Below are 21,812 nucleotides of genomic sequence, written 5' to 3'. Positions count from 1 at the left end.
TCCGCAAGCTGGCGGGCTGAGCAAAGGTGGGAAAGTTAAGGCGGCTCCAGGCAGCCTGGACCGGGAAGCTGCTTCCCTCCAGCACTTCCCTCTACTAGGTGCATCTGAAAACCCACAAACCACCTTCTTTACCAGTTTTTCCCATCCCCACCCCTTAGAAAGCTCAGGTCCCTTTTCCTGCCCCCATGTCCCCATTTGAGTTAAATTCAGATCCACAACTTGCAGGAGAAAGTCAGTGGCCCCAGACACACATAACAGGGTAAGCACTGAAATAAGAGCACACTGGGGCGTCCACACCAAGGGACTACGCCCCAGTCTGCCCACCTATCTCTTCTCCATCATTAACCCAGCGCTCTTTCTCCCTGGACTTCCAAGTACCAATGACCTTGGGGCTTCTTTGCAGTTTAAAGGGAAAATGCTCTACAAAATAATTTCACTTTCAAACATTTCAGCAGAATAAAATCTTTTTTCTGAATATCTAATAAGCCTTTCTGAGCAAGGCTTACTTATTCTAAAACATTGTAGAAATACAGAAACCACAACAGAGTTGGAAGGGGGGCTTTTTTTTTTTTTTTTTTTTGAGACGGAGTCTCGCTCTGTCGCCCAGGCTGGAGTGCAGTGGCGCGATCTTGGCTCACTGCAAGCTGGAAGGGGAGCTTTTAATGCCCCTATGCCCCTACCCAGGGACAACACCTCTGTGTTTTGGTGTGGCTCCTTTTGTATTTTTCTGCACATACATTTTATTAGGCAAGTTAAGGTTATACTGTGTGTTTTTTGTATCTCACGTCTAAAAATGTGCTCCTCTTAATGTAAGCATTTTCTCATTTTATGAAAAAATTCCCCATGTCAGTTAAATGTTTTCTCAATTGTCAGTTTTATGGGTTATCACAATGTTTTGATTATTCCTTTCTGGAATAAGTGTGAGTTATGGAGCACACTTAAGGACTTTCCAAATGTTGGCTGTTTCTAACTTGGCGCTGAGCGCCTTTGGCCGCCTTTCCGATGATGCCCTCGGGACGCGTTGGCAGGAGGAATCCCTAAGCGCAAGGCGCGGCTGGGCCAGCCCCTTACAAAGCCCTACGAGCTGCAGGGACCCAGACCGGGGCAGCGGGGGCCAGGCCCCATCTCCGACCCCACGGGGACCGGGTATCGGGCCGGGACTGCGCCAGTGGGGCTTCGCTCCATCTCCGACCCCAAGGGGACCGGGGACCGGGCCGGGACTGCGCTAGCGGGGGCCTCGCCCCGCCTCTGACCCCAAAGGAACAGGCAGCGGCCAGTACGCGGGGGCCTCTTCCCGCGGGACGCCGGACGCGCAGCCAGACACGCTCCCCGGGCCCCCTCCGAGAGCGAGGACGCACCCAGGCCCGCTCTGCCCCAGCCGCCACTGGGGGGCGTAGCGAGGACGCGCACCCTTGCCTCGGGCGCCTGCGCGGGAGGCCGCGTCACGTGACCCGCCGCGGCCCCGCCCCGCGACGAGCGCCCGCCGGTCACGTGACCCGCCTCTGCGCGCCCCCGGGCACGACCCCGGAGTCTCCGCGGGCGGCCGGGGCGCGCGTGCACGGAGGTGAGCGGGGCCGGGGCTGCGGGGCCTCCCTGAGCGCGGGCCGGGTCAGTGGGGGCGGTTGGCTGCCCGCGCGGCCTCTCAGTTGGGAAAGCTGAGGTTGTCGCCGGGGCCGCGGGTGGAGGCCGGGGATGAGGCAGCAGGTGGGACAGTGACCTCGGTGACGCGAAGGACCCCGGACACCTCTAGGTTCTCCTTGTCCGCCCGTTGCTCAGCGAGGGAGGCTCTGCGCGTGCCGCAGCTGACGGGGAAACTGAGGCACGGAGCGGGTGAGACACCTGACGTCTGCCCCGCGCTGCCGACGGTAACATCCCAGAAGCGGGTTTGAACCTGCCTAGCCGTGCCCCCAGCCTCTTCCCCTGAGTGGAGCTTGAGCCTCGGACCTCTAGTCCTCCCGGTCTTTATCTGAGTTCAGCTTAGAGATGAACGGGGAGCCGCCCTCCTGTGCTGGGCTGGGGCTAGAGGCTGCATCTTCCCGTTTCTAGGCTTTCCCCTTTTGATCAACGCAGTTCTCAGTCTGGCCGGGACCGAGCCACCTCTCCTGCTCCTGCAGGACGCACATGGCTGGGTCTGAATCCCTGGGGTGAGGGGTGAGGAGCACCGTGGCTTGAGAGGGGGCCCCTGGGCCAGCTCTGAGATCTGAGTATCTGAATCACAAAGACCCCCTTAGGCCAGGCCAGGGGTGACTGTCTCTGGTCTTTGTCCCTGGTTGCTGACACATAGCATCTAAAACCCTTGGAAACCGAGTGATGAGAGAGCCTTTTGCTAATGAGGTGACTGATGACTGGGGACACCAGGTGGCTTCAGGATGGAAGCAGATGGCCAGAAAGACCAAGGCCTGATGACGGGTTGGGATGGAAAAGGAGTGAGGGGCTGGAGATTGAGTTAATCACCAGTGGCTTAGTCAACCATACCTGCATAATGGAGCCCCATAAAAACCCACAGGGATCAGAGGGCTTCCCTCCAGGTTGCTGAACACACCAAGGCACTGGAGGGTGGTGAGAGCAGAGAGCACAGAATCACTGCCCCCACCCCACACCAGGCCCCATGCATCTCTTCCATACGGCTGAGTTTTGTCCTTTGTAATAAACCAGCAAATGTAAGAAACGCACTTTCCTGAGTTCTGTGACCCTGAAGAGGGAGTCCTGGGAACCCCTGAATTTATAACTAGTTGATCAAAAGTACAAGTGACAACCTGGGGTTTGCCATTGGCCTCTGAAGTGGAGGCAGTCTTGCGGGACTGAGCCCTTAACCTATGGAGTCTGTGCTGACTTCAGGTAGTGTCAGGATTGAATTGAATTGTAGGACACCCAGCCATGTCCAGAAAGTTGCAGAATTGATGGGTGTGAGAAAAACCCTACACATTTGATGTCAGAAGTGTGGGTAAAATGTTTCACCCTCCAACCCAGAGAGCCCTAATTTACCAGTGGCCCATGGTGGAACACCACGTCTGGCCAGGGGCAGAGCATTCCCAGCCGAGCCTTCTGTAACATGACATGACAGGTCAGACTCCCCTTGGGCCCTGAGTTCACTTCTTCCTGGTATGTGACCAGCTCCCAGTACCGGAGAAGGTCTCACGGTCCCCTGCTCCAGGGAGCTTCACTGGCCAGGGGCTGCGTTCTGAAATCCTTCCCTGCCTCTGCTCCAAGGCCCATTCCTCAGAGACACAGAGCCCTCTGATGGCTGACTTTGGTTTGAGAACCTCTCTGCATTCCTCCCCCATGGCCTTGCTCCTAGGACACCTTTTTCCTCCTTCCCTTGGGGGCAGGCTTGCATAGGTGCAGTGGCTCTCCCAGCCTTCCCCACTGCCTCCCCATGGTGTATTACACACATGAAAGGGACTGCCCTATTAAAATCCATGCATATTGAATCACATGTGGGTTCCTGCTGCTCCTGGGAGGAGCCAGACTAATAGAACGTTTGTCATAAAATATTAATGTACAGACAAGCAAAACAAAGGTAGTTGGCACTTGTTAACCTTACCAACAGAATAATTAAAGCGAACACCCATATCTCATCTGCACTTGACATCCCTGTTGTGTCTGTACCTGAGGCCCCAGGTGCGGCCACTGTTACAGAGACTGTTTCTTCCCCATGTACCTCGGGGGCTGGGAGGGGTTCTGATCTGCAAAGTCGCCAGAGGTTAAGTCCTTTCTCTCTTGTGGCTTTGCCACCCCTACAGTGTCACCCTCAGCTGCGGTGCCCAGGATTCCCCACTGTGGTATATCCATGCACCAGTCAATAGGAAAGGGAGCAAGGGAAGGTGCTGCGTCCCCATAAGGATGTATGAGTTGCCAGAATCACTTCCACTGACACCCAGTGGACCAAGCCGCACCTTTATGCAGAAGCGGGGCTCCCAGCCAGGCATGGTGGCTCACGCCTGAAATGCTAGCACTTGGGAAGGCCTAAGGGGGGTGGATCACTTGAGCTCAGGAGTTCGAGACCAGCCTGGGCAACATGGCAAAATCCCGTCTCTACAAAAATACAAAAAAGTAGCTGGGTGCGGTGGTGTGTGCCTATAGTCCCAGCTACTGACAAGGCTGAAGTGGGAGGATTGCTTGAGTCTGGGAGGTGGAGGTTGCAGTGAGCCAAGATCTCACCACAGCACTCTGGCCCAGGTGACAGCTGTTTGGCCCGTTTTAAGTGTCCACCTGCCTTGCTGGTCTTCCTGGGGACATTCTAAGCGTGTTTGATTTGTAACATTTTAGCACACTGTGCAAGTGCTCTGCACTCCCCTGCTGGAGCTTTTCTCACCCTTCCTTCTGGCCCTCTCCCCAGTCTAGACAGCACTGCAACACCCACCCTGGCCGCCTTACCCCACCTGCCTGGGTGCTGCAGTGCCAGCCACGGTTGATGTCTCAGAGCTGCTTTGAGAGCCCCGTGAGTGCCACCCCTCCCGCCTCCCTGCTGAGCCCACTTTTCTTCTCCCGCCGGCCTCCAGGAGCTGTCCAGGCCATCTCCAACCATGGGAGTGAGGCACGCGCCCTGTTCCTGCCGGCTCCTGGCCATCTGCGCCCTCGTGTCCTTGGCCACCGCTGCACTCCTGGGGCACATCCTGCTCCATGATTTCCTGCTGGTTCCCCGAGAGCTGAGTGGCTCCTCCCCAGGCCTGGAGAAGACTCACCCAGCTCACCAGCAGGGAGCCAGCAGGCCAGGGCCTCAGGATGCCCAGGCACACCCCGGCCGTCCCAGAGCAGTGCCCACACAGTGCGACGTCCCCCCCAACAGCCGCTTCGACTGTGCCCCTGACAAGGCCATCACCCAGGAACAGTGCGAGGCCCGTGGCTGCTGCTACATCCCTGCAAAGCAGGGACTGCGGGGAGTCCAGATGGGGCAGCCCTGGTGCTTCTTCCCACCCAGCTACCCCAGCTACAAGCTGGAGAACCTGAGCTCCTCTGAAATGGGCTACAGGGCCACCCTGACCCGTACCACCCCGACCTTCTTCCCCAAGGACATCCTGACCTTGCATCTGGACGTGATGATGGAGACTGAGAACCGCCTCCACTTCACGGTGGGCAGGGCGGGGGCGGGGGCCAGGGCAGAGGGTGCACGCGGACAGTGACACACACGCACCTCACAAGGGTGGGGTGCATGTTGCACCACTATATGATGGGCCCTTGCTGGAAGCAGAGGTGTGAGCAGACAATGGCAGCGCCCCTCGGGGAGCAGTGGGAACACCACGGTGACAGGTGCTCCAGAAGGCAGGGCTCGGGGCTCATTCATCTTTATGAAAAGGTGGATCAGGTAGAGTAGGGCTGCCAGAGGTTGAGAATGAAAACAGGATGCCCAGTAAACCCGAATTGCAGATACCCCAGGCATGACTGTTTTTTAGTGTAAGGATGCAAAATTTGGGATGTATTTACACTAGAAAAGCTGCTTGTTGTTTATCTGAAATTCAGAGTTATCAGGTGTTCTGTATTTTACCTCCATCCTGGGGAGGCATCCTCCTGGCTCTGCAGATGAGGAAGCCGAGGCTCAGAGAGGCTGAATGCGCTGCCCATGGTCCCACATCCATGTGTGGCTGCACCAGGACCTGGCCTGTCCTTGGGGTGCGGGTTCTTCTCTGGAGAGTAAGGGGGCTGTGGGGGACATCAATAAACCCCCATCTCTTCTAGATCAAAGATCCCGCTAACAGGCGCTACGAGGTGCCCTTGGAGACCCCGCGTGTCCACAGCCGGGCGCCGTCCCCACTCTACAGCGTGGAGTTCTCCGAGGAGCCCTTCGGGGTGATCGTGCGCCGGCAGCTGGACGGCCGTGTGCTGTGAGTTCTGGGCTCTGTGCCAGCATGATGGGGAGGGCGACACGCGTTTCTCACACGGCGGGGAGGGCGACGTGCGTTTCTCACACGGCGGGGAGGGCGACGGCGGGGGGGGGGGGGGGGGGGGGGGGGGGGGGGGGGGGGGGGGGGGGGGCGACGTGCGTTTTTCACATGGCGGGGAGGGGGGGGGGGGGGGGGGGGGGGGGGGGGGGGGGGGGGGGGGGGGGGGGGGGGGGGGGCGGGCGGGGAGGGCGACGCGCGTTTCTCACATGGGCGGGGATGGGGAGGGCGACGCGCGTTTCTCATCACATGGTGGGGAGGGCGACGGCGGCGACGGCGTTTTCACATGGGGGAGGCGGCGCGTTTCCATGGGGGGAGGGCGACGCGCGTTTCTCACAGGGCGCTCCCTGGGTCTTTTACTCGTGTAGGACTAAATCCCATGTAAACACACGCTCAGGACTCACCAAGCCCCTGCTTGTCATTTAACTCAGGAAAACTCTCAGGAACGACAGCACTTGGATTCGCCTTAATCTTAAGAGAAGTCGCCTTCGGAAATGCGTTTTTCTTTTTTTGCTCATTCATTTACTCAGTGTTCACGCACTGACCCTCCGTGTGCCGGGTGGTTTGGATCCTGCTCCTGGGGACGGACACACAGTGAGGGGAAGCCAGAAGCAAGTCCATGGAGACACAGCATCAGGGAGCAGTCATGTGGAGAGCACTCTAGAAGCCAGCTGTGCAGACACGGGGCAGGGAGGGCCCCTGTAGAAGCCAGCTGTGCAGATGCAGGGGACAGGGATGGCCTGTCTGGCAGCCAGCTGTGCAGATGTTGGGGGCAGGGGTGGCCTCTCTGGAAGCCACTTGTGCAGATGGAGGGGCAGGGATGGCCTCTCTGGCAGCCAGCTGTGCAGATGCTAGGGGCAGGGGTGGCCTCTCTGGAAGCCAGCTGTGCAGGCGTGGGGGGCAGGGAGGCCACTCTGGAAACCAGCTGTGCAGATGCTGGGGACGGGGGTGGCCTCTCTGAGCTGACCTCTGAGTAGAGAGACCCAAGAGAAGTTTCTCAAAGCATCTTATCAAGCTAGGTGTGGTGGTTCATGTCTGCAATTCCAGCACTTTGGGAGGCCAAGGCGAGAGGGTCACTTGAGCCCAGGAGTTCAAGACCAGCCTGGGCAACATAGCGAGACCCCATCTCTAAAAAATAAAAATAAAAAATTAGCTGGGAGTTGCGGCACATGCCTGTGGTCCCAGCTACTCAGGAGGCTGAGGCGAGAGTATTCCTTGAGCCCAGGGGTTTGAGGTTGCAGTCAGCCATGATTTTGCCACCGCACTTCAGACTTGGTGACAGAGTGAGACCCCGTCTCAAACAACAAACAACAAACAGGCATCTTAGCAGATCTCGGCCTTGAAAGCACTCAGCGTAGAGTCTTGTCCAGGGGAGGGTGGGTGCGGTGTGAGCATGTCCTGTGAAATTAGCTGTGATGTGTTAACAGAGGACACGTCTTCCTGTGGACCGGGTTTATCTGCGGCTTTCATTTCTAGGAGGTGCTGTTTGCCTTGCACTTGACCCCCAGCAAACCTCAGGGGTCCCTCTGGGGCATGGCTGGGCTGGGATCTGGGAGGATTTTGGCCACAAGCTCCTAGGCCTGGAAAGGTTCTGTCCAGCCCCTGCCCAGCCTTGCTTGGGGTCACGGGACAGGCATGTGTGCCAGTTCTGGTACCGGCCAGTTTCTGGAGATCAGCCCCTTGGAGGCCCATCAGGGATGGTGTGGGCCCATCCAGGCGGTGCACCTCTTCTGATGTGCCCTTAGAGTTTATCACGCTGGTGCCAGGGTGCCAAGGGCTACAGGGCTCGGCACGGCCACCTGTCCCAGGGTCAATGTGCTGCAGGGCTGGCCAGGTCACTCCGCCCTCCCAGGGCACCAGGGCCCAGGGGTGCTCTCCGGGTGCTCTCGGGCTCGTCTGGCCCCTTGGGTGTGAGCAAGCCTGGTTGGCCTCTCTCCTGCAGGCTGAACACGACGGTGGCGCCCCTGTTCTTTGCGGACCAGTTCCTTCAGCTGTCCACCTCGCTGCCCTCGCAGTACATCACAGGCCTCGCCGAGCACCTCAGTCCCCTGATGCTCAGCACCAGCTGGACCAGGATCACCCTGTGGAACCGGGACCTCGCGCCCACGGTACAGCAGCGGGCGGTGGGCGGGGGCACAGAGCTGGGGAGCGCAGGTGCTGAAGCGCTGTCTCCTGCATGTCCCAGCCTGGTGCAAACCTCTATGGGTCTCACCCTTTCTACCTGGCGCTGGAGGACGGCGGGTCGGCACATGGGGTGTTCCTGCTGAACAGCAATGCCATGGGTAAGCTGGCCGCTGCCCAGCGCCCGGGCCGGGGTCTCCTCCGTGCTGCCTGCCCTGGAGACTGGAGGTCCGCATGAGGGGCCCTAGGCACGGTGCTGGGCCTCGTGTTTTTTGGGAAATGAGTCCCATGGGCTGATGCCTTTCCCAGCTCTGGCCTTCTGTGCTCCTAAGGAGGGTTCTGGGGCCCTGCCTGGAGGTGGGCTGGTGCCACATATCTTTCCGTCCTGTGCCAGGTTCCTCCTGAGTCAGGCTTAGCACGGCTTCCCCAGGCCACTCTCAGCTCCCCATGGGGAGAGAGCCTCACTCTCCGCCTGTGATTGGCCCATCTGTGGGGTGCAGAGCCCTCCAGGTGAAGAATCTGTCCCCAAACCCCAGAGCTGCTTCCCTTCCAGATGTGGTCCTGCAGCCGAGCCCCGCCCTTAGCTGGAGGTCGACAGGTGGGATCCTGGATGTCTACATCTTCCTGGGCCCGGAGCCCAAGAGCGTGGTGCGGCAGTACCTGGACGTTGTGGGTAGGGCCTGCTCCCTGGCCGCGGCCCCCACCCCGAGGCTTCCTCCCCCCTCACTCACGAGGTCGGCGTTGGCCTGCAGGATACCCATTCATGCCGCCATACTGGGGCCTGGGCTTCCACCTGTGCCGCTGGGGCTACTCCTCCACCGCCATCACCCGCCAGGTGGTGGAGAACATGACCAGGGCCCACTTCCCCCTGGTGAGTTGGGGTGGCGGCAGGGGAGGCGAGGGGCTGGCCGGGACGCGTCTCCTCAGGCCCCGGCAGACAGTCCCGTGTTGTGGCTGCAGGACGTCCAGTGGAACGACCTGGACTACATGGACTCCCGGAGGGACTTCACGTTCAACAAGGATGGCTTCCGGGACTTCCCGGCCATGGTGCAGGAGCTGCACCAGGGTGGCCGGCGCTACATGATGATCGTGGTGTGTGCCCCCACACTGTGGGTCTTTGGGAAGGGGGCTGCCCGGTGCCCAGTGGCTCCTTCTCTGTGCAGCATCATCCTTGTGCCTGTGTGGTCACCGAGGATGTTTTCTGAGGGTCTTTGTGATATTGAGGGAATACCAAGAAGTTTGCAGGCTTGGCCCCTGCTCTCCAGGGAGGTCGGGTTTGAGGGTCCCCAGAAATGGCCGGGTGCTACTCAGGGTTCTGTCAGATGCAGGTTACTTGCACTGCCTTAAAGCAAAAGGCCAGGGGCACGATGAGCTGATGTCGCCTGGTCCTGGAAAGTGGAAGGCCTGGTGGGCCTGGGCGTGGGTATCGCTGGAACTGTGGAGGCTCCGTGTGCCTTCTGGCCGTGCCTCTCCTTCAGGCCGGCTCTGAATCCCTGGAAAGGACGGTGTGAGTGAGGGCAGCTTCCAGCTTCCAGCCCTCATGCTGGCAGCACAGAGCGGAGACTTCTTCCCATCAGCTCCCATAGAAAAGTCCCAGAGCAGGACTCTTGAGTCACCCAGCACAAAGAGGCCCTTCCCTGAGCCAGTCCCACAGCCAGAAGGGTGCAGTTTGGGGGCTGGTCCAGCCCGAGTCTGGTGCCCAGCACGATGGCCAGAGGAGGAGGTGGGAGGCAGGGCGAGCTGAAAAGACCCAACAGTTCCTGCCAGGAAGATCCGCTTCAGCAGAGGAAGCACAGATGAGATGTGGGGCTGTGCTAATGCTGCCTGTTTCCATCCCTGCCTTCTGCGGGCAGCAAACGTTAGTAGCCCCTAAGAGCAGGAGTGGAAACACAGACCTTTTCTTTCCCACATTTTTTTAATTAGAAAAGTGATAAGTGATTACTGTAGAACACTTGGGAAACTCTAGAGGTTTAAAGAAAAGGTAAAGCTTCCATTCCGGCATGCCCCTCATCAGCCAGCTGGTCCTGACTCCCCCGGCCCTGGCTCCTCTCCAGGCGGGCGTGTGCAGGTACACAGGCAGGCATGCTGTACACATGCATGATGTCATCCCCAGCCTCGTCCTCTCACTGTCTCAGTTTCCCATTTTCCCCGTGGCTGGTGCCAGGGCTCTGGGCCACCCTCACCTTGACGGGTTTCCCTCTTCCCAGGATCCTGCCATCAGCAGCTCGGGCCCTGCTGGGAGCTACAGGCCCTACGACGAGGGTCTGCGGAGGGGGGTTTTCATCACCAACGAGACCGGCCAGCCGCTGATTGGGAAGGTAGGGCGAGGGTCCAGGGGACGGGGGTTAGAAAGCAGAGGGCTCCAGCCAGGGGGAGCTGGCAGCTGCTCAGGAAGAGGGTGGGATTTGAGGAGCCATCACGCCCAGTGGGACAGTTGAGGAATGGGCCACAGTGGCCCATGATGATGGTGGCTTCTACAAGGAATGCCGCCATGAGTTCTTCCGTCAGCAGGCCTTTGACTTCATGGGCCGCTGGGCCTGGCCCAGGCACAAGCTCTACAGACCCTCAGTGAGGCCTTAGGGTCCTCCTTGTCCTCCCAGCCCCTCAGGGGCCTCCGGGCAGGGCCCCTGCTGAGGGAGCAGCTAGGGAGGGTCTGGTGCGGATGTGAGACTGCCTGGCAGGGCTTGCACGGGGCCGTCTCCACCGTCCTTCTCCCTGACGCTCTCTGGTTCTGCAGCCCAGCCCCTGGGTGGACGTGTTGGGGGTGGCCCCTCGTTTTCCCAGGGCTGAGGCCCCTTGGCCCCGCATCAGTGCCTTGTGGAGAAAGAGCTGCTCATTGACCCCCAGGATGCAGGTCTCTCAGATTTGCAAATGTGGGTGTCCACTAAGAGTGAGGCTGCCCCTCTGCTCGGGCTGAGGCTCAGTGGGGCTTCCGTGCAGGCCCTGGGTGGGGCTGGGTCTCCCCACTCCAGCCTCTCGTTGTCCAGGTATGGCCCGGGTCCACTGCCTTCCCCGACTTCACCAACCCCGCAGCCCTGGCCTGGTGGGAGGACATGGTGGCTGAGTTCCATGATCAGGTGCCCTTCGACGGCATGTGGATTGTAAGTGTGGCCCCCTCCTGAGCGTCCCCAAGGCCTCTGGGGACTACCCCACCCTCCTCACTCTGGGCAGAGTCACCCACCAGCAGAGCTTCTCTTGCAGGACATGAACGAGCCTTCCAACTTCATCAGGGGCTCTGAGGACGGCTGCCCCAACAATGAGCTGGAGAACCCACCCTACGTGCCTGGTCAGCTCGCCCCCCACCTACCCTGGGGACTTAATCAAATCAGAGACTCCCTTGTCTGGCCTGGGAGACTCAGCGCCCTCATCTCTGAGAAGCAGATGGGCCAGCCAGGAAAGGGGCGGGAGGGGAACCCCAGGAGAAAGGCTCAGGCTGGGAGACTCAGCCAAGCAGTGCAGACGGTGGGTGCAGAGGCACAGGCCCTGCCGGAGGAGACGCCGCTCACGGGTGCTTGCCAGAGCACAGCGAGGCCAACTCGACTCAGGGCTGTCTCGATAGGCGCAGGGACCATGCAGCGGGGACCTACCCACCCGTGGGGAGAGGTCAGGCCCAACTCGAATGCAGCGCGGGCAAGTGGATTTCTAGCCAGGGAGCAGGGTGGTGGTCAGAGGTGGGAATTACCAAGAGGAAGCATGGGGGTCAGGGGGATTCTGGCTCAACTGACCCAGCAAGATTCTTGCTGAAGGCAGGCCAGGGTGACCAGACATCGCCTGAGGGGTGGTAGAGGATGGGGCTTCTCGCCAAACTGTCTTAGCAGGAATGGCAGAAACTGGATTTTACAAGGAAGTACACGGATGGGCCTGGGAGAAGGTTTGGGGTCCTGAGGCTGTAGCTTGGCCAAGCAAAGAATCAGTCAGAGGGTGGGGTTTGGGGCTTAGGTAAACAGGCAGGGGAGTGCTTGAAATGGGCCAAGAGACGGTGGATGTGAAGTCGGGAGGTCTGCAGAGCCCAGCCTCCAGCACCTACCCAGCCCTGTCTTGGAAGCAGTGGAGATGGTGCAGGATGTGCCCCACGTTCCCCGGGTAACGCCAGCCCCACAGGGGCATAGGGAGCGGCTGCGGGTGCACCTCCAGGGCCAGCCTGAAGAGGCAGCGTCCTGCGCAGGGGCTCCCTGTGGGGTGGGGAGGCAGGGAGGGCACCTTGGAGCCTGCTGGGAGGAAGCACCCTGGAAACCAGCCCCCGCCTCTTCCAGGGGTGGTTGGGGGGACCCTCCAGGCGGCCACCATCTGTGCCTCCAGCCACCAGTTCCTCTCCACACACTACAACCTGCACAACCTCTACGGCCTGACTGAAGCCATCGCCTCCCACAGGTGAGGGCCCCGTCCCGCCCCACTGGGCTCTGCCCTCACAGCCTGTCCCACAAGGTTGGGGCCTGTGCAGGGCCTCAGGGAGGAGGAAAAGCAGAGGCCCAGACCACCCGGGGCCTGCTGGCGGCCTGAGTGCTCTCCCCAACCCCTGCCTGCACCCCAGCCTGAAGCTGGAGCGCTCCTTCCCACTTCATGCCTGGGGCTTGGAGAGGAAGGACCCTGGATGCTGACGGGGAGTCTGTGTCAGCAGGGACCTCATGACTCCTGTGAGGCTGACGGGGTCCTGGCTCGCCCACAGGCATCAGGTGGCCCAGACAGAGGCAACTGTGCCCGCAGACATGGGCAGTGGCCTTGCTGTCCTCCTTCCCAGCCTCTGCCTCATCCCAGAAAGCTCCTTGCTCCCAGCTCTGCCCTGCTGGTGACAGGATTCCCGAGTGACCCCACTCCACACAGCCCTCACGGTGTCCCCCACCAACCCAGGGCGCTGGTGAAGGCTCGGGGGACACGCCCATTTGTGATCTCCCGCTCGACCTTTGCTGGCCACGGCCGATATGCCGGCCACTGGACGGGGGACGTGTGGAGCTCCTGGGAGCAGCTCGCCTCCTCCGTGCCAGGTGAGCTCCTACCAGGAGGGGCTGCTCGGCAGAGTAGAGCCGGGGGCCTCTATGGGAGGCTTGCCGGGGCCCCCTGCCCACTCAGCAGGCGGGGCTCTGGGTCACTTGGCTTGAGCTGGCTCTGCTGCAGCAGCCTGAGGCCCAGCCCGACTCTGCCCTCCCAGAAATCCTGCAGTTTAACCTGCTGGGGGTACCTCTGGTCGGGGCCGACGTCTGCGGCTTCCTGGGCAACACCTCAGAGGAGCTGTGTGTGCGCTGGACCCAGCTGGGGGCCTTCTACCCCTTCATGCGGAACCACAACGGCCTGCTCAGTCTGGTAGGGTGGGGGTGGCGGGGCCTGCTCAGTCTGGTAGGGTGGGGGTGGCGGCGTGGCGGGTTGGCGATCCCGCCCACCCAAGACTCTCCCCTGGGAATCCCACCCCTGCTGGAGAAGCACCCCATGCTGGGTGGCTAAGAAGTGCAGGAGTCCCGAGGCGGGGACTCTAGGGGACCGCAGCCCCAGGACCCAAGTGCTTCCTTTGCCCCCGCCTGCCCTGCAGCCCCAGGAGCCGTACAGCTTCAGCGAGCCAGCCCAGCAGGCCATGAGGAAGGCCCTCGCCCTGCGCTACGCACTCCTCCCCCACCTCTACACGCTGTTCCACCAGGCCCACGTCGCCGGGGAGACCGTGGCCCGGCCCCTCTTCCTGGAGTGAGTGACCTGGGCAGGGGCCGTGGCCAATGTGTGCCCTGGGGGAGGGGCACATAACACCCAGGCAGCCCTGTCCTGCTGTGGGCTGTGTTCCCCAGAAGCCAGCAGGTTGCCGCTGAGTGAGACAACATTTGGACCTGGCTTAAGGGGGAAGGGCAGCCAAGAAAACCCAGTAATATCCCCCAGACAGGCCTTAGTACACACGAGGAGTTCCTAACAATAGCCCCTCACATCAGTGTGTTGAGGGAGGACTCCCAGAGAGTAAGGTGATTAGTTAACTATTTGCAGAAGTCAATTTATTTTTCTTGCGTACCATAGAAACATTAGTTCCAGATAAATTAAATGGTTAATGTCAAAAATCAAGCTGTGGAGGCCAGGCGTGGTGGCTCACGCCTGTAATCCCAGAACTTTGGGAGGCTGAGACAGGTGGATCGCCTGAGGTGAAGAGTTCAAGGCCAGCCTGGCCAACATGGTGAAACCCCATCTCTACTAAAAATACAAAAATTAGCCAGGCATGGTGGCGGGCGCCTGTAGTCCCTGCTACTCAGGAGGCTGAGGCCAGAGAATCCCTTGAACCTGGGAGGAGGAGATTGTAGTGAGCCAAGATCGCGCCACTGCACGCCAGCCTGTGTGACTCCCGTCTCAAAAAAAAAAAAAAAAAACCAAGCTGTGAAAGACTCCACAGGAAAAGGTAAGTGAATGTGTATCTCTGGGGAAAGGTTTCATTTAGAAAAAAAAAAAAAGGTAAACTTTATTTGACCATAGCAGAAAAAAAAATGTAAATCTCTGAATATAAACACAAAAAGATTAAAACTGCCCTGAACATGGACTGTAACAGCAGAGAAGGCATTGTCAATAAAACGGCAAATAGCTACTCTTCCTAGTAGATAGAGAACTCGTATATTGGTAAGACCAAGACTAAGAACCAAATTGGAGGAACACTATTTGTAAAACAGGAGATACGAATGGTATCCACACATTCTTCACCAGGAAATCCAAGAAACGCAATTTGTGTTTTAATTGCTATTTTAATGACCTTGTTGTTTCTGTCACTACACTATTTTTTTTTTTTTTTAGCGGTTGCCCTCGGGATTACAATTAACATCTTAATCTTAGCCTTGTTGGAACTGATGCCAACTTGTTTTCAATAGTATAAAAAAGCATTGCTTCTATGTGGTTTCCATTGCCTCTCGTTCCTCTGTGCTGTTACACGTCTGTATACGTGATGAGCCCATCCATGCAGATTTATAATGACTGCCTTATTCAATTGTCTTTTAAGTCAAATAGGAGGGAAAAATGGGTTACAAACAAAAAGTACATACACACTGCCTGCCCTTTATATTTACCGATGTAGTTACCTTTACCCATGGTTTTATTTCTTTATGTGGCTTTGACTTCTTGTCTAACATCTTTCATTTACAGCAAAAGGACTCCCTTTAGTATTTATTGTAGGGCAGCTCTGCTAGTGATGAATTCTCTCAGTTTTTGTTGACTTCACAGTCTCTTAATTTCTCCTTCATTTTTTGAAAGTTCTGCTCAACGTAGCGTTCTTGACTGGCAATCGTTTCTCTGAACACTTTGAACTTGTCAGCCCATGGCCTCTCTGGTTTCTGCTGAGTAGCTTCTGTCTTGCCTCTTCCCAGATTCTCTGTCTTTGGCCTTTGAAGGCCCGATGATGTGTCTAGGTGTAGATCTCTGAGTTTATCTTACTGGGACTTTGTTGAGCTTCTTGGACATATACATTAATGTTTTTCAACAAACTTGGGAGGTTTTTCAGCCATTATTTCATAAAATATTTTTTCTGCCCGTTTCTGTCTTCTACTCTGGGACTCATGTTCCACACATTGGTATGCTTGATGGTGCCCAGGGGTCTCTGCAGCTCTGTTGACTCCTTCCTCGTTGTGTTTTCTTTCTGTTCTTCAGACTCCATAGTCTCGATTGCCCTTTCTTCAAGGTCACTGATTTTTTTTCCACCAGTTCTCATCTGCTGTTGAGCCCCTCTAGTGAACTTTTCATTTTAGTTGCTCTCTTTTCAACTCCAGAATTTCTGTTTCATTCCTTTAAGTTTCTCTCGTTAAGGGTATTCCCTGTCTGGTGAGTCATGGTCTCACACTTTCCTTTAGTTCTTTAGACATGGTTTCTCTGAGCTCTTTGAACATATTTAAAGTAGCTGACGTAAAGTCTTTGTTTAGTAAGTCCAATGTCTGGGCTTCTTTAGGGACAGTTTTTATTAACTACTGTCCCCCCATCTGTGGGCCATACTTTCTTGTTTCTTTGCATGTCTCATACATTTTTGTTTCAGACTGGACATTTTAAATGCAGCCACTGTGGTCATCAGATTCCCCATCCCCTTCAGGCCTCCTTGCTATTGCTGATTGTTTTGTGACTTTCTTGAGCTAATTCCATAAGGTCTGTGTTCTTCATTGTGTGGGGCCACCAAAGTCTCTGCTTGACTAGCTTAGTGGACAGCCAATAATTGGACAGATATCCTTCACAGGTGGCATCCGTGAGTCTCCCAGCCTTTGCTGGGGCAAGGTGGGGAGCGCCATCAACACTTAGCTAGGCCGAGAATTCTTGCTGTTCTTACAAAGATTCAGCCGTTTTCTTAAATACATGCTCCCCAGATCGCTGCAAACCCTTGGTTGGTTTCAAGAGTCCTAAAAATGTCAATTCTGACCATTTTTGCCTATGTTCCTGTTTTTACAGAGGAGAGGATTTTCAGAGGTGATTATTCCACCATTTTCACTGACATCACTCCAAGAAATGTATTTTGCAAGAAATATTTTGAAGCAGAAAGACACCATTTATTTTGGCCTGTGAATTAGAATACATTAGAGAAAATGAGCCTATCCCTTGCTGGCAAGAACACAGTGACACAGTAGGGTGGAATATAAATTGGCACATTTGTGAAAAGCAACAGTACATATCAGTCAATGTTTTTGAGATTCACATTGATGCATTAATTTTACAAATAGAAATAGGGCCTAAAGAAGTCACCTCAAAAGGCATGAAAGCTCCATGAATGTATCCATGCAGGGATCATAGCTGAGCACTGGATGCCCCCTGCACGTCCGGGGGCAGGAAACAGGATGGGGGCAGAGCTGCGTCACAGGGCAGGACAGTCTCCGTTAGACGGAGAATACTCTGCAGAGCTGCTCGCACGTGTACATTCATCTTTTTGTCAGATGTTAATTCAAGTTGCCTTTGGTTGTGGGACTGGGGGGATATTTTCTCTTTGTTGATTCTTTTTTGTACTTTCCAAATACTTGACCGATGAGCACGCGCTGCCTTGGTCACCGGAGGATAAGTGAGCAAGCAAAGTGAGGCCAGTGCTGTGTCTATCCTGGTGCCTCAAGCACAAGCCCCTGTCCCTGCCCTGAGCCCAGCTGCCGGAATGTCCGGGGAGAAGACGTCTCCCAGCTCCGGCATTGACTTCTGTCTGCTGGAATCACCCCTGCCCGTCTGACCTGAGTCCTTCAAGTCCTCCGGCTCCTTGAGCTCCAGAGAGCAGAATTCAGCCTCTTCCTGTGCCTCCCTGGGGCGGGCATGCAAGGCAGCCCCATCCCATTCATCGCCCGTATGCCTGTGTGCCCGTCCCCCTTGCAGGTTCCCCAAGGACTCTAGCACCTGGACTGTGGACCACCAGCTCCTGTGGGGGGAGGCCCTGCTCATCACCCCAGTGCTCCAGGCTGGGAAGGCCGAAGTGACTGGCTACTTCCCCTTGGGCACATGGTACGACCTGCAGACGGTGAGTCTGGGGACCCTAAACCCTGGGGAGGCGGGAGACCACAGCAGCACTCCCACCTGCCCCCTCCACCCAGTTGGTGTGACCAGGTGGTGGAAAGAGGAGCGTATGTGTTGAGTCCCGGCCATGTGCCAGGCCCCCATCCGGCTGCTCCGCACCCATCGGCCCCTCGGCTCCTCACACCATCCCCATTTCAAGATGACCAGATTGAGGCCTGCTTGCAGAACCTGCCCGAGTCCCACGGCCATCACAGGCTGTGCTGAACTGGCATACCCAGGCCTCTCAGGCTCTGTCCCCACTCAGTGGCCAGGAGGGTCCCTACAGTGAGCCCTGAGTCTGCGCCTGAAGTCGCAGTTCAGCCCGTCTGTGCCAGGCCTCCTAGGCCTCCACGTGGAGCCCCGGGAGACGGAGAGCATGGTTCCTGAGGACAGCATGGGGGCCTCAGCACGGCCCAGAATCCTTCTCAAAGCGACGTCTCCCTCCAGGTGCCAATAGAGGCCCTTGGCAGTCTCCCACCCCCACCTGCAGCTCCCCGTGAGCCAGCCATCCACAGCGAGGGGCAGTGGGTGACACTGCCGGCCCCCCTGGACACCATCAACGTCCACCTCCGGGCTGGGTACATCATCCCCCTGCAGGTACCTGGGCCAGGCGGCTGTGGTGGGGGTGTGGACAGCACACTGCAGGGCTGGGGGAGGCACAGGGAGATGGTTGGGGAGAGGCCCAGGCGGGGCTTCTGAGGGGCCGCCACCCCCAGTGTAGGTTACCAGGGAGCCAGCCAGACCAGTGAGGTGGGGAGGGCACAGCCCCGCAAAGGCGTGGAGTGCGGCTGGCAGGAGCTCAGTGGTCTGCACGGTGGAGGTTCTGCCGGGCCCAGCCTCCAGCAGCCCTGGGATGGCACTTGAGGTGGGGAGGGTCTCAGGTCATCACCACAGGGTTCCAGCCCCTGCAGCCGCAGGCTTTCCTGCAGATCCTAGTTACTGGCAGCCTGGTGCTGTCTCCACCTAGCACTCCCGGGCCCTGGAGGCCTCCACCTCCACCAGGGTGGGGATGATGACATCATGTGTCCTTGCTTTTCCAGGGCCCTGGCCTCACAACCACAGAGTCCCGCCAGCAGCCCATGGCCCTGGCTGTGGCCCTGACCAAGGGTGGGGAGGCCCGAGGGGAGCTGTTCTGGGATGATGGAGAGAGCCTGGAAGTGCTGGAGCGAGGGGCCTACACACAGGTCATCTTCCTGGCCAGGAATGTGAGTCCTGGGGCTGCTCAGGCTGGTGGGCAGGGGCTGGCTCGGGGTTGAGACGGGGTGAGGGGACCTGGGCTTGTGGGTTCCACGATGGCCACCTGCCACTAGGACACTCTACCAGGTGGCCCGGGGTCCTAGGGTGAGCAGTGGGGCCGTGCACTCTGCCCTTTCGTCTACACAGAGGGAGGTCGCCCCCGTGATGCCATCATGAGTTCCTGTTCTCATGGGTGTCCCTGCCCCAGCTGTCTGCTGACACCTCCACATTCTCTATCTTTTCATCTCTCTCTGCTTGGCCCAGAACACGATCGTGAATGAGCTGGTACATGTGACCGGTGAGGGAGCTGGCCTGCAGCTGCAGAAGGTGACTGTCCTGGGTGTGGCCACGGCACCCCAGCAGGTCCTCTCCAACGGCGTCCCTGTCTCCAACTTCACCTACAGCCCTGACACCAAGGCAAGAGGGCCCAGAGCGGCACAGGGCTCCCATCCCCCAGCCATGGTGCAGGGGGCAGAAGGTGCTGGGGGTCCTGGTGACCCGATGCCAGGAACAGAGGACGCTGGGGCCTCCCAAGGGGGTCTTTGGGGAGGAGTGGGAAGGGTCAGGCCACACAGGCTGTGCCTTTCCTCCTCCTGTGTCTACACGTGGGTGATGGGGCCACGATGACGACCTTTGAGCCGTGTTTAAGCAGCACCACGTTTCTGGCGTGCGTTAAGGTGACCCGCACTGAGAGCTGGGGTCCTCCTGCGCCTGCTGGGGAGGAACCGGGTGCGAAGTATCGCAGGGCCAGACGGAGCCGCCCCCTGAGCGCCAGGCGTCGCTGCTGCTGGGATCTCGGGGCTGCTCCATTTATGCTCTCTCTTTTCCAGGCCCTGGACATCCCTGTCTCGCTGTTGATGGGAGAGCAGTTTCTCATCAGCTGGTCTTAGCCAGGCGGAGTGTGTTAGTCTCTCCAGAGGGAGGCTGGTTCCCCAGGGAAGCAGAGCCAGTGCGGGCAGCAGCTCTGTGCGGGCCTGGGGGTTGGATGTGTCACCTGGAGCCGGGCACTAACCGTCCCAAGCTGCCACATCGCTTGTTTCCACCTCCTGGGCCAGGGCTCTGGCTCCCAACATGTCTAGGAGAGGTTTCTCCCTAGATCGCACTGTGGGCCAGGGCCCTGGAGGGCTGCTCTGCATTAGTAAGATGGTAAGGTTTGCCCTCCCCACCTGTTGCTGGCGTGCGGGTAGTGTTAGCCACCCCCCTCCATCTGTCCCCAGCACCGGAGAAGGGGGTGCTCGGGTGGAGGTGTGGAATGTGCACCTGAGCTCCTGGTGCTCTGCCCCAACGCGACTGCTGCCCGGCTGCCCAGAGGGCTGGATGCCTGCCGGTCCCCGAGCATGCCGGGGAACTCAGGAAAATTCACAGGACTTGGGAGATTCTAAATCTTAAGTGCAATTATTTTTAATAAAAGGGGCATTTGGAATCAGCTTCTGCTGGTCTCTCTGGGATTCAGGGCAGGGAGGATGTGTCCAGGGGCCCTGGAACAGAGGCAGCTCCTTTGTCCTCAGCAGGCCCCCAGACATTCCCACAGTGGGTGTGCGCCATCCTCTGTCTCAAGCCGGCATCCATCATGTCATGTTCCCATGTCACGAGGCCTGACGTCACCTCATGTCCTGTCCCCATCTCAACTCACATCCCGTCACCTTATGTCCCCACATCACCTAAAGCCCCATGTCACCTTCGTGTCCCATACCCCCCTTTCACATCCCTGCCTCATGTCCCCATGTCATCTTCACGTCCCATCTCGCCTCACCTCCCCTTCCCATGTCACCTCCTCCCCTCCCCACCTCCCCTCCCGTCCCCTCCTCACCTGACCTCCCCTCCCCATGTCACCTCTCCTCCCCTCCCCACCTCCCCTCTCCACCCACCTCCCTTCCCCTCCCCTCCTCACCTGACCTCCCCTTCCCATGTCACCTCTCCTCCCCTCCCCACCTCCCATCCCCATCCCACTTCACCTCCCCTCCCCCCTCACCTCCCCTCCCCACCCCACCTCACCTCCCCTCCTCTCCTCACCTCTCCTCACCTGACCTCCCCTCCCTATGTCACCTCTCCTCCCCACCCCACCTCACCTCCCCTCCCCTCCTCACCTCCCCTCCCCTCCCCTCCCTATGTTACCTCTCCTCCCCTCCCCTCCTCCCCGACCTCCCCTCCCCATGTCACCTCCCCTCCCCACCCCACCTCACCCCCTCTCCCCTCCTCTCCCCATTCATCCTCACACTCCTGCCTCCCCCCATCTCTGAGGTGACTGGGGAATGTCCAGTGGGTGTCAGGCATGTGGGGGGAGATGTGGCCCCCAGGGCTGTGTAGACAACAGGACCCTGCAAGGAAGGGGCCTTCCCACAGTGGGGCCCAAGACCTTAGGCGGAGGCCAGAAATCTGTCCCCAGGTGATGCAGTTAGAGAGGATTTCAGGCCCAGGTTCTCTCTGGCAAGCCCAAGGAAAGGGAAAGAAGCCCATTTTATTGAAATAACACCAGGAGACATCACTGCCCTTAGCCAGTCACACACTTCATTTTGTCACTTAGAATTAATGGGGCCAAAGAAGTGGTCAGACTAGGCCAGGCGCAGTGGCTCACACCTGTAATCCCAGCACTTTGGGAGGTCCAGGTGGGCAGATCACTTGAGGTCAAGAGTTCGAGAGCAGCCTGGCCAACATGGTGAAACCCCAACTCTACTAAAAATATAAAATTAAGGCCGGGCGCAGTGGCTCACGCCTGTAATCCCAGCACTTTGGGAGGCTGAGGCGGGCGGATCACCAGGTCAAGAGATCGAGACCATCCTGGCCAACATGGTGAAACCCTGTCTCTACTGAAAATACAAAAATTAGTTGGGCGTGGTGGCGCACACCTGTAGTCCCAGCTACTTGGTCTCGTGAGGCTGAGGCCGGACAATCGCCTGAACCCAGGAGGCGGAGGTTGCAGTGAGCTGAGATAGCACCGCTGCGCTCCAGCCTGGTGACAGAGCGAGACCTTCAAAAAAAAAAAAAAAAATTAGTCGGGCATGGTGGTGTGTGCCTGTAATCCCAGCTACTCAGAAGGCTGAGGCACAAGAATCACTTGAACCCAGGAGGCAGAGGTTGCAGTGAGCCAAGATCGCACCACTGCACTCCAGTCTGGGCGACAGA

At 58.2% G+C, this 21,812-nt stretch overlaps 1 protein-coding gene across 4 annotated transcripts; it reads left to right on the top strand.

The window, feature by feature from the left end:
- Positions 1–1,473: 1,473 nt before the first annotated feature.
- GAA (glucosidase alpha, acid) lies at positions 1,474–20,116 on the top strand. 4 transcript variants are annotated; one of them, XM_030827018.1, is made up of 21 exons: positions 1,474–1,564; positions 1,751–1,830; positions 4,503–5,072; positions 5,677–5,822; positions 7,822–7,987; positions 8,065–8,161; positions 8,554–8,673; positions 8,753–8,871; positions 8,961–9,092; positions 10,208–10,318; positions 10,988–11,101; positions 11,202–11,286; positions 12,254–12,371; positions 12,849–12,982; positions 13,147–13,298; positions 13,522–13,670; positions 17,277–17,418; positions 17,901–18,050; positions 18,494–18,658; positions 18,954–19,106; positions 19,520–20,116. In XM_030827018.1, the coding sequence occupies exons 3-21, from the start codon at positions 4,527–4,529 to the stop codon at positions 19,577–19,579; spliced, it is 2,859 nt and encodes a 952-aa protein (XP_030682878.1). In that variant the 5' UTR covers positions 1,474–1,564; positions 1,751–1,830; positions 4,503–4,526; the 3' UTR covers positions 19,580–20,116. The 4 variants fall into 4 exon arrangements, with proteins under 4 accessions (XP_030682878.1, XP_030682877.1, XP_030682880.1 ...); XM_030827017.1 differs by having other exon boundaries at positions 1,480–1,564; positions 1,751–1,865; XM_030827020.1 differs by lacking the exon at positions 10,988–11,101 and having other exon boundaries at positions 1,480–1,564; positions 1,751–1,865.
- Positions 20,117–21,812: the final 1,696 nt, after the last annotated feature.

The sequence above is a fragment of the Nomascus leucogenys genome, chromosome 14 (genome assembly GCF_006542625.1).
Source record: "Nomascus leucogenys isolate Asia chromosome 14, Asia_NLE_v1, whole genome shotgun sequence".
NCBI lineage: Eukaryota > Metazoa > Chordata > Mammalia > Primates > Hylobatidae > Nomascus > Nomascus leucogenys.
Note: the sequence above shows the minus strand (reverse complement) of the source record. Positions and strands in the feature narration are given on the sequence as shown.